The sequence below is a fragment of the Motacilla alba genome, chromosome 8 (genome assembly GCF_015832195.1).
Source record: "Motacilla alba alba isolate MOTALB_02 chromosome 8, Motacilla_alba_V1.0_pri, whole genome shotgun sequence".
NCBI lineage: Eukaryota > Metazoa > Chordata > Aves > Passeriformes > Motacillidae > Motacilla > Motacilla alba.
The window spans coordinates 30,215,807-30,233,788 of NC_052023.1; the positions used below are offsets into that span (position 1 = coordinate 30,215,807).

Genomic DNA, 17,982 nt, shown 5'->3' on the forward strand with positions numbered 1-17,982 from the left:
CCGCTCCCCATCACCCAATTAAGAGACGTTGTTAACATAAATTAACATGCCCATGCCGTTTATTACTTAGAAACAAAGGTCGCGCTATCTTCCGGGAGAAGTTTCTTGGTTGGATGAACGAACAACTGCTGGTGGAACACTCCGAATGGATGATGATGTCAATACTGCATAGCCGGGTTTCAGACAGCGGATGCCTGGTGCAGAATCCCGTGTTGTTACCTCCCCAAGGCAGTCTTGTTGCACTGGTAGGCTTCCCGTGAGGGCTGTGCTTCAGGAGAACTTCCCTGCCTGAGGTGGGGGGCCAAGGAAGCCTCCTGCCTGCTTGGTGGCAGCCCGGGAAGGAGCAAGGCCGAGCATCTTCTGGATGTTCTGCAAAGACAACAACACAGAGCACGGTACGTCAGTGTGGCAGGGAAACAAAGAACAAGAAATCCCAGCTCTACTCACAGAATAGCTGGGGTTGGAAGGAACCTCTGGACATCATCCAGTCCAACACCCCCAGCCAAGGCAGGGTCACCTGCACCAGGTGACAGAAGAACACATCCAGGTGGGTTTGGAATGTTTCTGGAGAGGGAGACTCCATGCCCTCCCTGGGCAGCTGTTCCAGTGCTCTGGAAATTGTAAAGATTTTCTTCCTCACACCGAGGTGGAACTTCTTGTTGTTTAGTTCATGGCCACTGCTCCTCATCCTATTGCTGGGCACCACTGAAGAGTTTCGGCACCATCGTCTTGAAACCCATCTTTGAGATATTCATGTGATAAGATTCCCTCTCAGTCTTTGGACTAAACAGGCCCAGCCCCTGTAGTCTATTCTTTGCTAGAGATGTTCCAGACCCCAAATCATCTTTGTGGCCTCTGCTGGACTCCCTCCAGCAGCACAAGTAAAACCTCCCCACTTGTTTCAACAGATTCAGGTTCTCACCCACAGAGTCTTAATCCATCTGCCTACCACATATTTAACCTTTCTTCCGATGTGCTCAAACAGCTCAGCTGTTTGAGAGCCAGACAAGAATGGCTGGACCATTCTTCCCCACCTCAACAAAAGCCTCAGAACACCAAATCCATATTTTGGATGAGGATTCTTTCCCGTTTTCAGCTACACACCCCACAGTCAGATGTCTTTACACACACCCTATTTCCATAAAATACCATTGCAATTTAACTGCAGTGCAGGTTCCCAGCAGTGCTCATGGGCAGACTCTGCAGCCCTGGGTTTTCCCAAATTCCAGAAAGCACTGCTGGTGGTGGCCATGGGAGCTGGAGTCTCCTAATGCAGCTGGAATTTGGGACAGCAGCATGGCAACCAGAGCATGTGCCAAGCGCAACTCAGGAGCTTAGTCCTAGAATTAACATGAATGCCAGTGCTGCACACAGAACAATGGGGCACTGGAGACATGCAGGATAATAGGACATATGGAGCAAACCCCAAAACCTGACTATTGGGATGACCTCATCTGCATCTGAGCGGGGTGTTTCAGTGGAAAACAACAAACAGGGGAAGAGCTAATTAGGCAAGCCAGGCATAAGCCAAAAAAACACAGCAAAATATTTAAATTTGAATGTTTTTCTTGATTTTTTGTGAAATTTCTTTTAAATTTCACAACAGTGCAACTACAAAGAGCCCTCAGTTCTTTTAGTTTCATCCTTCACTGTAAGGAACTCCAGCTCAAGATGCTGCACCTGCAGTGAGACACAGGGGAAAGAAGAAAACAACTGTGTCCTCCCCGTGTCACCACCTGGGTGCTGGCTGTCAAGACAACAAAAGGAGGAAGGATTCTCTTCAAGCCTGAGAGTCCTCTCCAAAATAACTGTCAGGATAGGTCAGACAGCAAGGGCACAGAGCTGTTGAACTTTTTTTACCATGGAAGGAAAATAAACTAAGGGAGAAAAAAAAAGGGGGGGGAAGCAGATAGTTTTGCAATTCCACAGTAGCTAAAATAAAATAAAATTGGGATTCATTTCAGCTGGAGATTATGAAAAGGAAGGCTTCAACCCACACACAGGGAACACAAGAAGAGGAATTACATCACGTTTAGTCCATGGCATACATAAACCAGCCACTGGCTGATGTTCAGCAAATGGGTATGTATGAGAGCATTAACTCCTTGCTGTGGTTCCTCCTCCTTGGATCAGGGCACAGACAGAAAGGAGCAGCCAAGGGACAGAGCAAGCACAGCAGAGGGTGCTGCAGAGCCAGCAGCCCGGTGTCCTGTCAGCTTCCAGCGGCTCACCCGCTGAGCAGAGATCTACCAGGGATCCATAGCACCAAGGACGCGTGCACTGCCTCCTCCCCGTTCCTTCCAGCAGGGAGAAAAGAGGTGCGAAAGTTTATTCCAACTGCTTGAAGAGGAAGGAGATGACAGTCTGTCTGTCTGCGTTCCAGACTACAGACACTGTCCAGCGTTACCCTTCCACGCAGTCTCCCCCTGCTCTGGAAGGCAGAAGGCATCACACACCAGCTCCAAAGCATGTTTTGCTGGACAGCAATCCTGAAATCTACAACTGGAAACACCAAAGATGGGGCAGGGTCCACCAGAAACCTTGTCCCATCTGCTGTGGGCCACATTGGACGAGAAAATCTGCAGAGCCTACTTCCAACACAAACATGACCATCACCCTCAGGAGCAGGGAGGGAAGAGTAATATTTAGGGATCCAAATCCCTCATCTGAGCTTTTCTGATCTTCCCTCAAATGACTGCAGGAAGCACAGGAGCTGCTCCTGCTTTGGTCTTCAAACCCAGAAGGGACTTAAGACAAGGCAGCAAGTGGCTCCCTGCCCTAAGACCAGGCTCTGTGGGAAAGTACAGTCCTGGCAGCAGGGATAACTGCTGGCTCCCCTTCCCACTGGGAATACATTTCAGTGAGAAGCAGCCTAATTTACAGTTCAGATGTGTGTGAAAAGGAAGTGAGGAGCAGCAAACACCCCAGGAACAGCAGCACATCCCTCTTCCCAAACAGCACAGGTGAAGGCTGGGAGCTCAGAACCAGGAGCAGCAACAGAGGATGTAACCCTGACACTGCAGCTCCCACCCAGCCCAGCAGCAGACTTTCCCAGCTGAAAACCCAACAGCTCAAGGACCCTCGGAAGGCCTCTCCCAGCAACCCTCCTCTCTCCAAACAGGAAGGCAGGAGGAACTAGGGGACAGGATTTACGTGCCAGGGAGAGCTGGGAACAGCGCAAAGGAAGTTACTCACTGTGAGGTGACTATTTTGGGAGATGCTGGCCAGGTCACAGGCAGCAAAGCTTCCCAGCCAGTGTTTGAAGAGTTTCTCACCCCCACATGAAGAGAGTCCCTGATGCTGCTCCTGCCTGTCCCACTAATGTCACTTTAATCACCGCCCAGGCAGCCTCCCACCCCCGCAGACTCCCCTGCATTTCCCACCAGGTGGCTGTTTTTTCACACACACCCGAGTTCCTGCTCTACCTCTGAGCTCCACAGGAACATCTCTCTTCCCTGTCTTTGATGGTTTCACAGGCAGCTCCAGGATTTAAGGAAAAACTGAGGGACTATGGTCTCCTTGCTTTGTTCACAACCTTTTCCCTGATTTTTGGTACATCTCCACTCCTCCTCTTGTGTCAGCAGCATCAAGCCAGACGACAACTCCCTCACCATTTGTCCTCCCCTGGGCCAGCACCTGTTTTAAAGCCAACCTGGCAAGATTTCCTCTTCTGCACACCATGAAATACAAAGGCTCACAAAGCCTTCACCTCCAAGGTCACCAAAAGCACGAAGTGCAAGTCTCTGTCACCATTTTAAGCCCTTAATTACTTTCTTGCCCTCTCCCCACAGCTCTGAAGTCCTCTTCCCAATGCTGTTATCACCTAGGTTCTTTCAAATAGCAATAAAGCCAAGAGCAGGATGCCAGCAGCAATCACAGCTTCAGTTCTGACCTCTTGTGCAAACTAAGGTGTCCCTGCCCTTCCCTGGAGCAGCAAAGAGGAAGAAGCTGAGCTGCCTGACAGCTGGAGAAGTGCAGGAATTGTTAACCATGATCACGTAGGTAATGCAGCACTATGAAGACTGCAGTCTCACACCCTTCTCCAGAGCAATAAACTCATTCTCCTCCTCCACAGGGACATCATAAGGAACTCTCAAGCACAAAGGCAATTTTTTCCCAGAAGTTTTATGGAAAGCTCAACCCACTGCAAAGAGCTTGGCATTTCTGCCTCTCTGTTCAGGGTGCCCACCAATTTCACCATATAAAACATCAGGAAATACCCAGCATTAGAATTAACCACAGGAATTATATTTTTGACAAAAAAATGAGGGATTTTTCAGCAAGAGAGTTCCCCAGTCAACCCAACAGGTACAGAAAAGTCTTGCTGGTGGTGCTATTTAGTTTCCTATCATAATCTGCAACACTGAAAAGAAAGGACTTTCCATGTAACAGGTAACACAGAGCAGCACCAGCCAAGATTGCCTAAAGGAACAGCATCAGCCCACAGCATTCCAGAATTCTGGAAAGTGGTCTTAAGAGCTCAGTATGTCTCAGTGCTTTCAAAGCAGCAAACCCTTCTCTAGCCACTGGGAAGTGAAAGTCTGTTTTGCAGCAAAGACAGTGAGGAAGCCCCTGCCTGGCCTTTGGTGGAGCTGGGCCTGCTTGGAGTGAGGGGTGTCCAGATGAACCCCCAGATGTTCCTTTCAGCATAAATGATTCTACAATTCATTATCTGCTTTTGCACAGGGCAAGACTGGGATCCATTTCAGCAAAAGCACACAGTACAAAGGGCTATGAGGAATTCCATCCACCAGCATGCACTTTGTGACTAAAGGAACTCTGTTATGGAGCTGCTCCATCAAGCTCAGCCCAGCCCCTGGTATTACACACCACCTCCCTTTGCTGATCTGCTTTAAGTCTAAGTCTCTTAATCTAAGTTTCCTTGGCACCCCTGAAGAAAAGCAACAAGGGGGTTAAGGAGAAAAGCAGCCAGAATTCAGGAAGTGAATCAAAGAAAAGGGAAATATGAATACAGAAGAGAAGGTAATTTGCAGCTAGTTGCACCAGCATTCATCCAGAGTATATTAACCTATCCCCAGCACCCTGTGGGGAAAGTGGAAAACAAAATAGACTTCTTGTTGCACTGAGAAGGCCCTCTTGTCCTCCCCAGCCATTCTGCCACTTGAGCTGCCAGTGGAACCTTTCTGAACAGGTCCCTCACCCTCATCCTCTTCCAAAAGGTGGGACTATGGAGCTTTGCTGGAGAGCTCTGTGGAGCCTGCTCTTGGCTACCATACCAGACCCTCTCTCTGTGTCACGTTCCTAATGCTGAGAGAGACTTGACACCAAAGGTACAGTTCTTAAGACTCTGAAAAAAAACAGGCAGCCAGCACAAATAGTAAGGACAAACCCAAAAGAGCAGCTGTAGCTCTTTCCTCACTTTTCTAGCAACTTTATGGACTGATGAAACTTTTATAGAGCTGCAAGCCTGCTAGAAAGTTCCCCCCTAAAGAAGCTGCTGTTTGTAAAGATACACATATTGCTGTAAAAGTTGTAATTACTAAGGAGCAGGATTTAGATCAGCTTCTGATGGAAACAATCTCTTGGTATGGCAATCCACAAAGTTGTCACACAGGTCAGGAATCCATTTCTGCCAACTCTGTCCCAGAGCCCTGGTGCAAGTCTCCAGCCAGGTCTTCCAGGCCCATCCAGGACAGCAACTGTTTTAATGATCCCAATCTGTAATTGCTTTAAATATGAGGCACAGGAATGAAGACAACACAGAAACCACAAACAGATCCAAGATTACACATGTACTACTCCTATTCCTGGATGGGGATATGTTTTCCCTGCCCCAGGGAAAGCGTACTCACCTGTCTGATTGACATGGTGCAGAGAATATAGAGGAAGATGAAGGAGCAGTCAGTGTAATCCTCACCCAGGAGGTTGCGGTGGGAGAGACCTTGGATGTACGAGAGGGGGATAAATGGAAGCTTTGCCACCACTCGGCCATCAAATCTGGAAAAGACAGAGCTGAATCACCACTGGAGACAGCAGAAGAGCTTTTGGATATGGAAAGAACAAGTGAGCATCTTCAACAGACCACCAGAGCAGGTAAGGCCACATAGAAGGCTAAAAGGCCTTGCTGCCTTCTCCAGCCCCTCTCCACACACTACACCAAGGAGGATAATGACATCTCTCTCTCCAAGCCCTCCACAGGGTAAGATTCCCTCAGGAACAGTTTTACCATAATCAAAGTGCTTCCTAGTGATTTGAGTGATCAACTGGCCAAGATGCTGGTTCATGAAATCTTGGTGTTTTGCAGTTTTTTGGTGCATTTTATTTCCAAGTCAGATTCAGTAGATCACTTCCCAGAAGACAGTCAGCACTTCAATAAAAGATGAATGACTGTCACCCTGCTGTACTGCAGTTGCTGCAACAAGACAGACCCTTTGCTTCAAGCAAAACAGCATTTTTTAAACCAGAGCATAAATCAAAGACACCTTTTCCTTCCCTGGAACAACTGTGCTCCTCAGGATGCACAGGAGAGCCATCAAGGAACACTTCATAGCCCCAGTTTGTCTGCATTAGCAGTGGAGATGAAGGCAGTGCAGAGGCAGGATGACACCGCATATTCCCAGTGCATGTCCTGCTCCTGGAATCCCTCCAGGCCCACATGCTAGGGCATCAGGCAGAGTGTGAATTTTGGCCAGTTCGCAAAGCTTTCTCCCAAGCCAGACCAGTCAACCCAATCTTTTGATGTAGATGAGTATGATGCCTCATCAGCATGTGCATATTTGGATGTTATTTTCTCTGCATGTGCTGATTTTTGAACAGGTGTTTCTTGTTTCAAGAGATCCTAAATGAGCTTTCTTTCCTGTGGAGATGCATTCACACAGCCACGGCTCAAACACACGCCAACTTTGTTTACATCTCACAGGCAGTTTGGCAAAAGAGCTCAGAACGGATGTTTATCTCCCTGGAACATCCCCCAATGGCTTAAAATTCTGCGTTATTCCTGCTGTGAGAATGACAAGTACTTCAGCAGTAGCACCCTGAGGTACCTGCTTTTAATTCCAGCAAGTTTTCAGTTATTAAGAGGTACCAGAATGCACAACTCTTAGAGTAAGGTAGGGGAGTGATTGCATTAAAAAGTTCCTGGCAAGAGAAAATTGAGACACACAGAAGGTAATTTCTGCCCCAGGTGAAATCCCAGGCGGCTTGGAGGCCACTGCTGCTGCAGATCTCACTGCCATAATGAACCTTTTAAGCCACAACAGTCCCTCAGCTGTTTGTCTTGGGCACAGCATTCTGCTCTTTGGGTTTAAACCAGCCTTGCTGATAATTTCATATCCTTCCAGCAAGATCCAACCTGCTGCCCCAGCACTGCTGACACTCCAGGAATGACAGCAGGAAATCATCCCAGTGATTTCCACTTTGGCTAAGGGGGCACTTGGCAATGGTGAGGTGCTCAGACAGAGTAGCAGCATCTGCAAAGAACCTGTCCAAAGGGTGCTGCTTCCACACAGTTCCTGCTCCTTTTTTCCCAGCAGCCATGAACTCATTCAAGAAAAGGAAAAGCAGCAAACGTGGCCACAGCTATTGCAGGTGTCAGCCAGCCTTTTCCTCCCTTTCCTCCCACACCCACAAGTGCCTCCATGGATACTCCTGGATACTCCTGCTGCTCAGATTGTCTCTAAAGAAAGGCAGTTAAATAAAAGATATGCCCCAAGGCTGACACAAATTCTCTGCTCAGCAGCATGGTCTCTGTGGGCAGGAATCCTCAAAAGAGGAACAAGACAAGTAAACTGGGTAGAAGTTTATTGGTTTCTTCTACTGTTTTTTTTTTTTTTTAATTTAATATCTATGGAAGGAGGAGCCATATAGAATTTAACTCAAATCAACCCCTTCTGAAATTTTTAACAAATTTACAGTTCTGTAGTACTTGTTAGTCACAGAATACTCAGAGCAACTGCCTCTTCCCCCTCTAGGAAAGCAGGCACAGTGGGGTAAAGCATTTTTAGTTTGTTTTTCAGTCTGCTTTAGGGGCAGGTGTTGGTGTTTGTATTGTATCCAAAGAGCAAGGCAAGCACTTGGAGGTCTCAAGTACAACCCTACAAATGCCCCCTCAGACCCCTCATTGCTCATGATGCACCTCCAGCCCTGCAGTGAAATGAGACATCACTGACTCAAGAGTGTACACAAATTCTAAAATCCTCCAGTGCTGGGCTGCTTTGCTCTGCTCAGAATGCTGAAGTCTGACTAAGCTGAATAAATAAAGGATCCACACAGTGGCACTTCTGTTATTATGTTACTCCATGTTTGCAACTTATCCACCCACAGATCTCCAGTAAAACAACAATTGACTGCATCCTGGGGACGACCAGCACAGAAGCCAAAGGCTTTGGTTCCCAAGAATGTAAATTCCTGTTTGCAGGGCAAGGATATTGCCCAGATATCAAGCAGCCTCCTAAAGGTTATCCTAACAATATTCATGTCATCTTCAGATTTAACAGCCAACAGTTCATATTTCAAGTGAATCAAGTTTTAAAAGCCAAGCACAGCCTTTCAGATTTGCGTATCTGAAACAAAGCTGTCTATAACCACACAAACCAGTCTGGAGTTTCTTGTCTGTTTGTTTTTTTAAACTACACCCATCCCAGGTCACTTTTAAAGCAAATGAAGCTTAGAGCCCATGCCTGGACCTGTTCCTATCTGGACTCTGATTTCCTCAAGTAGGGCAACAACAAACTCTGCAATTACAGCTGATTTCTAAGGGCAAGGGAGCTGACCCAGTGTTGTTTGCAAGAGCATTCTTTGGTCACACCATTACAGCAAAGCCATAGCAGCTGAAGACTGAAGATATTTGCCTGACATGCACCAAACTTGCCCTAATCAGGATGTTCCCATGCAGAAAAGATATTAAAGCTGTGTATAGACTGAATGCAATTTGTTCAGTTTGGTTGTGCTCAGTACTCAATGTTCCCTCTCGAGCAGAAAGTGTATGTGATGACCAAACCACCACATCTTCAGATGAAATATGGATCCATTTATTTATTTGTCATTCTTGGCTGGACAATCTCACTCTTAGCACTTCAGGTGATAAAGGGAAGGTGGAAAATATGTTCACCATAAAAATTTCAGAAAACAATGCAGGAAGCTGATACTTACATGGAGTTGAACATTCCCATCAAGGCAGTGAAGCAGAAGCCAATGGCAAACATGGATTTCATCCGAACCTGCAAGCAGAAAGCTCAGAGAGATTTAAAACAACAGGCCCAGACTGAGGTACTAAAATCTCACATCCTTAAAAACAGGCATTGTACAGATCACTGAAATCAGCAGGGAAAAAGGATGGCCCAGGATACAGAGGGGTTGTGAAAATGACTGGAGAAGTCCCCAGGAGACTGGGTACAAAGGCAGCCATTGATGGGAAGTGCTGCTTCAGGGAGACGGAAACAAAAAGTGCTCAAGAGTTTTCCTGTCACCTTGCAAAGGCTGGTTTTATTTTTTCCTTAAGCCTATAAAATCCACCAGGGGGACTCCCAGGGGACTCCTAGCAGGGAATCATTACAATGATCAAAGTTATAGGAAGCCACAAAAATTAATTCTACTTTGAAAAACATCATGGAGACTTCTATAGATGAAAATAGCTAAGGTTTGGCATGAGATGAGGCAGTAACTCTGTGGCTCATATTAAAATCTCTAGTTATTAGAGAAAATCCAGACGGATCTTTCCAGAGGAAAAGCAGCTTTGTTTGCCAATTGAACAAAGTCTTTCTGTTGGGAAACTGACTGAAATCTCCAGCAGTTGGGAACTGGCTTTAAATTTTCATACCATTGACAAGTCCCTGTTGTTATTCTTCAGTTTCTCTTCTTGTCTCTCTGGAAAGACAAAACCAACAGTATAATCAGTTATGTCAACCTAGAAACCAGAGTGTTTTCATTTCCAGGAAAACTTAACCTCTTTGGCTCTCCAAACAAATAACACTTCCAAAATCAACTCCAACTCTCTTTGCCAGACAGTAGAAAGAGAAAAACTGTACACAGCCAACTGCTTTTCCACCACAGCAACATGCAGCAAGTCAGGCACAAAGAGAGGAGGCGGCTGGAATCACACATTCAGCACTTTTGAAAGAAATGCACCCAATGTCAGATTTGCTAACTCAACCAACTCACTCAGGAGCATGAGCACTGCTGCCAGGAAACAAAAACAGTGCCCCTCTACCACAGTTCCCAAAGGGAGCAGTGATCAATTTGCTGCACACCATCATAAATACATTGAAGAAGTAAGGATTTCCTCCTGGAGGTCTCCAAAGGGAAAACCATGCACAGAGCTGGGAGCTGCACCTCAGCAATGCCAAATCCTGCTGGTCTTAGTAATGAATTTTGAACTCTTCACACACCTAGGAGAGTCTCCAAAGAGGAAACATTTCCTACATTAAATTCAGTAATGAGTGTATTACTGTGCTTTGCAAGAAATATTATGGAAATTTAGTCTGTCCTTAAATCACCACAGACTTCAAAGATACTCTTATTTTTAAGAGAGCATTTTCCATGTCCCTCACTGGAGGGCTGCTCTGGCCTTCAGCAATTTCCACTGTCTGTCACCTTTCCCGTCCCATGTCCCCATCATGTCTTGGATGGATCCAGAGGGGCAGCCAGGGCTAGGAAGCAACAGCCAGCTGAAGGAAGTAAGGATGTGGATAATGGAAGAATATCCAAAGAACAGCATGAGTGAAAAGGGGAAGGTGCAGAAGGACTGCCAAGGCCCATCCAGCATGGGAATTTTGAGGGATCCCCACCAAAGTTTCAGTACCAGAGGCCCACAGCTCAGAAACTCCAAAATTCTCTCCCAAGCCCCTGCTAAGCACAGGGACTCACAGCCAGTGTTATGAAAAGCAACAGCAGCACCCTTACCCAATTCCTTAGAAGCCTCTTTGCCATTTCCACTTGCTCCTAATTACAAACCATCCCCTCTGGCAGGAACCTTTCAGACACCTGTTTCCTGAGCCAGGTGGAAAGTTGTGTCCTGGGACACTTCAGCAACCACAGGCCAGCTCTTCAGGAATCACATTTGGCACAAATACTTGTTTTTTCCCCTCTGCTGCATAACTAACCATCTATTTAGGTGGGCTAAAGGTTACAGGGAGGAAAGAACACAGCTCTGATTGCCCAATATACCTGACCTGTCTCTCACCTATTTCTACAGATTCAAAATGAACACGTTCTGGGTGATCTACCAACTTATATCAATGGTCTATTCCTCCCCAAATCACACATCAACAGCCTGTTAAGCACTTGGCTGGGTAGTTTACAGTTGGGTAAAGGCACAGAGGAAGAGGACTAGATTAACAAGCAGCTCCCTGGAGTCCAAAATCATCTTACTTTGCTCATTGGAACACAAACCATGAGGATACAGGGATAGAGATTTGCCAGGACTGGGGGGTTTTCATTTTGTTTTAGTTTTACTTTCCATCTAGCACTCGTGTGCACTCCTGGGAATGTCACTGTCTTTTCTTCCAGAAGCACATGGACACAGAAAGCAGTAGCAAGGTTTAAGCTAACAAATCATCTCTTTAAACTGAAATGACAGAAGGCTACACCAGTGCTAAAGGTGTCCTGTTCCAGCAGTGCCCAAGGCAGTGTGACAACTGGTTCATTTTAGAGCTAAAAATAAAGGTTTTTAAGTAGGAAACACCAAATTAAGCCTTCCCAAGCTACTTTCCCCCTACCTCCTTGTGCACAGGCATGATTCATCCCTTATGAAACCAAGTAGTATCATCCACACACCTCCTGTCTTATTCTGTGTGCAGAACAGATGGCAACTGAGGCAGGCCTGTACCACAGCTGTTACTTATCCATAAAGCCTCAGCTCAATATTTACTTTTTGTCAACTAAAATGGTAGAACTTGGAAGAACTCCAGCACAAGTAGATTTGCTATGACAACAATGCCCCATCTTGCAAAATGATTTGACATCCAGTAAGTTATTGAGATCAGAGATTTCAACTTAACAGCTGTGAGTCATTTTCTGGAAATCCAGTGTGACATTTAGGGTCTGATTATTCGGGAACACCAAGAATTCATCTTTGCCTGAACACAAATGAAATACTGAAGTTATGCAGTATGTTAAAAAAAAAAAAAAGAAGAAAAAAATCAGTGTCAGAATCTTAGGCTTGGCCAGCAAGCATCACAGCAAACAAAATCAGTGGTCGTTTCCTAAGTTCTGATCTTTGTCCCTTTGTGCTTTGTTTTCCATCTGCAAAACAAGATTATTTCAGTGTATAAAAGTTGGTGGAGCATCTGAAGTCCTCAGATTCTACTGTTTATTGGTTTAGTCCAAGCACAAGTCAAATATTGTCTGCTAGGAACACGGCTTGGATGGTGCCCTGCAAAAAAGTCATTGTCACACTTTATTTAATGTTATCTGCAGTTGTTACATATGGTCACTTTCAAAGTTGTTTTATCCACCAAGCAGCATTCATCCCATGCAGTGATTAGCCAAGATTAAGAACTGAAATGCACAAGAGGAAGCATTTTGGCTCCTGTCCCTTCAGGAATCTAACGATAACAGGTTTTCTACCTAGGAAGAGCTGTTTGAAGATGTGTTTATAATTCCCAAGCTTTGTACAGATCAAATGACTAATCCAGCTACCTGGTGTTACAGAGGAATGAGGAAACCAACTCCCAGGAGCTCTCAAAAGTGTTCCTGCCACGATCTCTGTAATAATTTAACTGAGCTTTGCTGCACGTTGCGAGTCTTGCAGATAGCAGATCCTCCTAAAACCTTTAAACATCTCATTACCCTAGTCTTGCTTAGTTCAGTATTTAAAGAGTTACCCTAACCCAGAAAGAATTCAGCTTACTGACAATGAAAAAGAATGGAAAAAATAAATCACTGCCTAAAATTGAGCAAAACTGATTTATCAAGATTGAAATTAATCTAAGCATGGTTACAGTCAATGTGAACATCTTTAGCTCTAAAGTGTCCACATGAAGGGGAAAAAAAAATCACAATTCAAGTCCTACAGCTACAGCAGGGTGCCATGCACTGCAGCAAAGAGTCTGACAGCTGAAGTCAGTAACAGCCATAGTTATCAAGGCTAAAATGGGAGAAAAAGCCAGGGAGCTCAGCAAGAGGTGCTGCTCCTCTCAGTGATCCACCCATCTGACCAAAACCATCAGGAGGCTGGGTGTCTCCTGCCTTGGAAGAGTAAGGCAAATGGATAAATAGCCTTGAAAGGAATGAAAGCATAATCACTTCCATCAGTTTCTCAACTTTCCACCATTCTTGAGGTGCCAGTCTTACCTATCTTCTTTTTCTGCTGTCGGCCTGCTGATTCAGTTATGGTTTCTTTCTTCTTTTCCACTGCAAAATGAAAAGATACTCCATCATTTCTGCACAGTGATACCAACACACCTTTTACACACACCAAACAGAACATTTTAGTCCTCTGCAGAACAGGGGCACAAAAAGCAGCTAAGTAGGACTAAGAACATGGTCAGAATCACTAAGTTATCAACTACCTACACCAATCACTTTAAAACTATTATAAAAAAAATTCAAAACCCTGGATAAGATACAAACATATTTAAAGGGTTAATTTTGAACTCTGTCAAGAGCCCATGGCACTGTGGACTGAGCAGTCTGGGGACAATTTTGGCTCAAGCTACCCTTGCTGATTTGTCATTAGTATCAGACAGTACTTTTGATTCAGTAAGTGGAATGAAAAGAGCTTTGTGGCAAGCTCTGCTCCCGATTATCTGCAGTGGGAAGCAGAATACAGGAAAGTCTGTGTTCTCTTACATCCCTTCTTCACAGGCAGGCATTCTCAGGGGAAATGCTGTCCAAGCAGGCAGCCACAGCCTCTCCATTCTTCAATTCATTAGCACTGAAGCATTTCCAATATTTTAAAGCAGAAGCCTAAGGTCAAAGGTACTAAAACCCCGAATCAGACAAGCACTGAGCACCTGCCACCAAGCACCAGGGCAGCAAAGCAGGCCAGCAGAGCCAGCACAGGGAAATGGGAACACAGCAAACGTGCTGCTCAGCTGCAAAGAGGGTTCTGGGACAGCAAAAAGGGCTTTTCCAGGAAGAAAGAGACACCTTCATTCAAGACCTATAACAAGAGTACTCCAGGAAGCAAGGATGATGAAGCATGACCATGGTGTAGCAACACAGAGCAGTCCTTTCTACTTTAAATTCTCTGTATTTATGCAAAGTGCATGTACCATATCCACTCCACTAACAAAGAGCCTGAGCTCACTGTCAGCTCACAGATACCTGACTGCTGGGGCTGCCCTCCTCGTGGAGTACCAGCTTAGCACAGACCTTCCAGCCCTGATTTCACAGCCCAGAGGAAATGAAGCCAGCCAACCTTCCAAGCCACACCAGGATGTGCAGGGCTGCCTTATGAAATGCCTGTGAGTCAGTCACAACTGCTCAGAAAATCACATCAGCCCAGACAAATCACTTCAACATCATCCCTCCATGGCAACAGAGTGAGAAACAATTGCTTTTCCCAAGGAACAAGAAGATCTCTGGTGGGCAGGGAGGAAAACAGGGAGCTTGTGTCCCTAGGGAATACTGGAGAGAGGTGTCAGATGACACAATGCACCCAGGGCTCACAGAATGCTGTCTCCATAAGCTTTCCTGTGCCAAATCCAGCTGGGAAACCCCATCAGCTCATCCCTGCCCTGGTGCACATCACCCCACAGCCCCAGCTCTAAACTCTAAGCAGTGCTGTTAAGACTCATGCCAAGCCCCAGCAGCTCCCAACCCCAATTCCCTCAGGATTGCCCGTGAGAACATCCACATCAACAAATCAGAAATTCCAGGGACAGGTTTCACCCTAGTCCATTTAGCCCTACATTCACCCAGAACAATCCCTGCAGCAGCCTCAGCCAACGCTGAGCCTCTCCCGAGGAAGAGGAGGACAGGAAGAGATGAAATTAAGGAGTAACAATGTCTGCTCAAGCAGACTACCCAGCCCCTTTGTTTTTGCAAATCCTAAGGATCTGCTAGGGCTCTCACGGGAGAGCTTAAAGGTCTCAAATGTGTTTTTTCCTGTTTCAGATGTGTTAGATAACAGTTGAAAGGTGTGGCTCAAGTGGTCCACTTGGCAAGTTGTAAGCCCTCAGGTCAGCCAGCTGTCCTCAGCACAAGAGGGGAAGGGAAAAAACCAAAGCTGAATTTTTACTGACTCCTTATTCAGCTTGACCTTTTTTTGTTGTTGTTTTTGTTGGGGGTGGAGAATCAAACACGGAGCTCAGAAACTAATTGAGACTCGTGAACCTTTCATCACTCCCTTCACAGATGATAGCCTGGACACCAGGAGAGCGATAAAAGCAAACAGCATTAAACTCTCTCAGCAATCATTAAGCCCTAGAGATTAAGCCCTGCTAACTGCTTTTGGAACTGAACGGCACAAACACAAGAGGACACTAAATTTGCAGCTGGGTTTCAACTCCTTGTCTAAGTTGCTCTTCTGGGGCTAATTGCATCCCACGCACAGGACCAGCGGGATTCCAGTGAGGCAGGCAGAGATGCAATCCCCATCTGCTCCTGCTGTGGTGACAAAAGCCCCAAAAGAATGTGGGAGCTGTGACACAAACACGACTGCACTTCAACTCCTCGGTTCAAACTGCCCAGGGGAAGGTGGGATAAGCTGGGCTGCTAAGAGCAATACGTGATAATATTGTTCTCTCGTGCATTAAAGAGCACTGACACCATAATGAGATACCCGTAAGGTAAAACCAGCTCTGTGTTGGCCCCAGCTGTCGTGTGCTGTCTCTCACTGCTCTAACTTGGGTAGGGTGGGCACAGCTGAGGTTAAAAGGTCAGACTTTCTCATCTGCAACTTGGCTTCTAATACAGACAGGTCCATTTAAACACTCCACACTCCCCTGTTTACCATTTCTCTCAATATTTCATGCAGATCTGACTGCTCACCCTCAGCTCCCCTTTCCCTTCTCCCCTCATACTTTGTTTATCCCCCTCCCAGACCTCCTCTCTGTGAAATGAACGTATTTCCTAATATTTCCTAACCCATTTGCTTCCAGTTTATATTAGGATAACTTGGTTTTACACCAGCTGATGGCTCAGACCTTTCTAGGAAGGCTTTGTCTTTACTCACTCCCCACCATCAATCATCACTTTTAACCTTTACATAAAACACTTTTTCCTTGTGGTACTCATTATTCAACCCTAGCTCTTCCTTTCTACAGGCCTCAAATTCTCCTATTTTCCCGTGAAAGGCAGAAATTGTATCTTTGAACGTATTTTAGACATTCATTTCAGACACTGGCAGCTCATGTGCAGAAAAAAAGATGCCAGTACCAACCTCTTACTCCCTCCTGTCCTCCACTGACAGAAGGGGCAATTTACACAAGATAAATGTCTTTGGCTGAGCTTCTTCCAGCAAAAAAAAACCAGAAATAAGGACAGAAATAAGCCCCTGGTGAGTACTTACATTTCTTGCTCTGTTTTTCCACTTCAGCCTTTAACCTCTTGTATTTGTCTGTGCGATAGACCAGCACCCAAGTTATACCTGAAACAAACACTCAGCCAGGAACCAGGCAAGGAAAACCCTCCTGCAGCAATGCTGGTGTCAGGGAGCAAACCCACGCGCAGCAGTTAAACTTTCTGCCTCCAAAACCCTGTCAGAACCCAGCCAAGGGAGCACAGAGCACCAGCAAACTGCACCATCCCTTCCCCTCAAATCCCCCTTCCAAGTTCCACGTAAAAGGGAACTGGAAAATAAACCATGAAACGAGCTGTAGGTGTAAAACTGAAACAAGTTTTAGCTGTTTTGCAGGTGTGGGATGAAGATTTGGGGACAGGGGGTATAAAGGGGATTTAGGGATACAGCACAACACCAGAAAAGGGACCTAGGACTTGTGACTACCCCAGAAGTCACTTATGCAGCACTTCCCTAAAAAGCTGCCCCTGTTTCAACCACTGAAATATAAAATACCTTTTCCAGCAGCTTAAACCACCATCACTGCAAGGCCAGGCGACTGCCTCGCACCCTTCCCACTACAGCTATGGGGGGAACCACCCCGTCCCCTTTCACCCTCCAACAGCTCCCTCCCTCCTGCAGGGAACAGCCCCGCTCCCAGCGCCACAGCTCAGCGCTCTCCGGGGGATTCACCGCCGTCCTCTCCGTGAGGAGTCTCGGCTGACCCCGAGCCCCGTTTGCGAGCTGCCGGGAGCTGCCGGCCGCGCCCCGCGGCTCACCCTCAGCCAGCAGCGCGGTGCAGACGGAGATGAACACGATGAGGAGGGTGTCGGCGAACATGGTACTCATGGTGCTGCCGCCGCCCGGCCCCGTAACGCCGCCGCGCACCCGGAAGTGCACCGCCACCCGGAAGCGGCCTCCCCCGTTGCCTAGCAACGCCCGGAAGCGACCATCTGCACTTCCGGCTGGCGCCGCTGGCTGCGCGAGAAGCCGCAGAAAGGGCGAAGGGCGGGGAAGGCGCGGCGGGCGCTGCTCTGATTGGGCGAGGCGGCTGTCAATCTGCCGGTCGCGCCGGCGGCCCCGCCGCCAGCGGGGCTGAGGGAGGGTCGTTGTCATGGCGGGGTCTGCGCCCGGCTCTTGCCGCGGCCCGCCCCGTCCCGCACACCGGGCCGTGATTCAGGGCTCGCGGCGGGGTTCACAGAACCAGTTCGGTGGGAAAACACCTCCGCCATCATCCCGAGTCCCACCTGTCAGCCAACACTACCGTGGCACCAAGTGCCGTGCCCCGTCTTTCCTTAAACACCTTCAGGGACGGGGAGTCCATCACCTCCCCGGGTTGCCCGTTCCAATGTCTAATCACCAAGTCCAATTTTTAATCACCAAATCCAACGTCTATTCACCCTTTTTGTGACGAAACCCATCCTAATGTCTGAGCCAAGCCTCCGCCGGTGTAGCTCGGCGCTGGGTGCGTGTCTGCCCTCCCTGCACCTTGCCGGATCGGTGCCTGCAGCTGCTGGCCTGGGAAGATGCACCAAGGTGTTCGCTCGTAAAAAGGTTGGTTTGGAGAAACCTTCCTGGTT

At 47.0% G+C, this 17,982-nt stretch overlaps 1 protein-coding gene across 1 annotated transcript; it reads right to left on the reverse strand.

Moving 5' to 3' along the window:
- Positions 1 to 34: 34 nt before the first annotated feature.
- TMCO1 (transmembrane and coiled-coil domains 1) lies at positions 35 to 17,337 on the reverse strand. The gene is made up of 7 exons (XM_038144427.1): positions 17,182 to 17,337; positions 16,415 to 16,492; positions 13,252 to 13,311; positions 9,779 to 9,825; positions 9,112 to 9,179; positions 5,814 to 5,958; positions 35 to 369 (listed from the first exon to the last, which is right to left on the reverse strand). Exons 1-7 carry the CDS (start codon positions 17,249 to 17,251, stop codon positions 271 to 273), a joined length of 567 nt encoding a protein of 188 aa, XP_038000355.1. The 5' UTR covers positions 17,252 to 17,337; the 3' UTR covers positions 35 to 270.
- Positions 17,338 to 17,982: the final 645 nt, after the last annotated feature.

Bases quoted from the DNA above. Each gene is read 5' to 3' on its own strand.
- TMCO1 (XM_038144427.1), bottom strand. From the start codon at position 17,251: ATGAGTACCATGTTCGCCGACACCCTCCTCATCGTGTTCATCTCCGTC. The intron at 13,312-16,414 runs GTAAGTACTCAC...TTCATTTTGCAG, and splicing joins GGAAAAACAGAGCAAGAAAT to TGGAAAAGAAGAAAGAAACC. The intron at 9,826-13,251 runs GTAAGACTGGCA...TTGTCTTTCCAG, and splicing joins ACAGCAGAAAAAGAAGATAG to AGAGACAAGAAGAGAAACTG.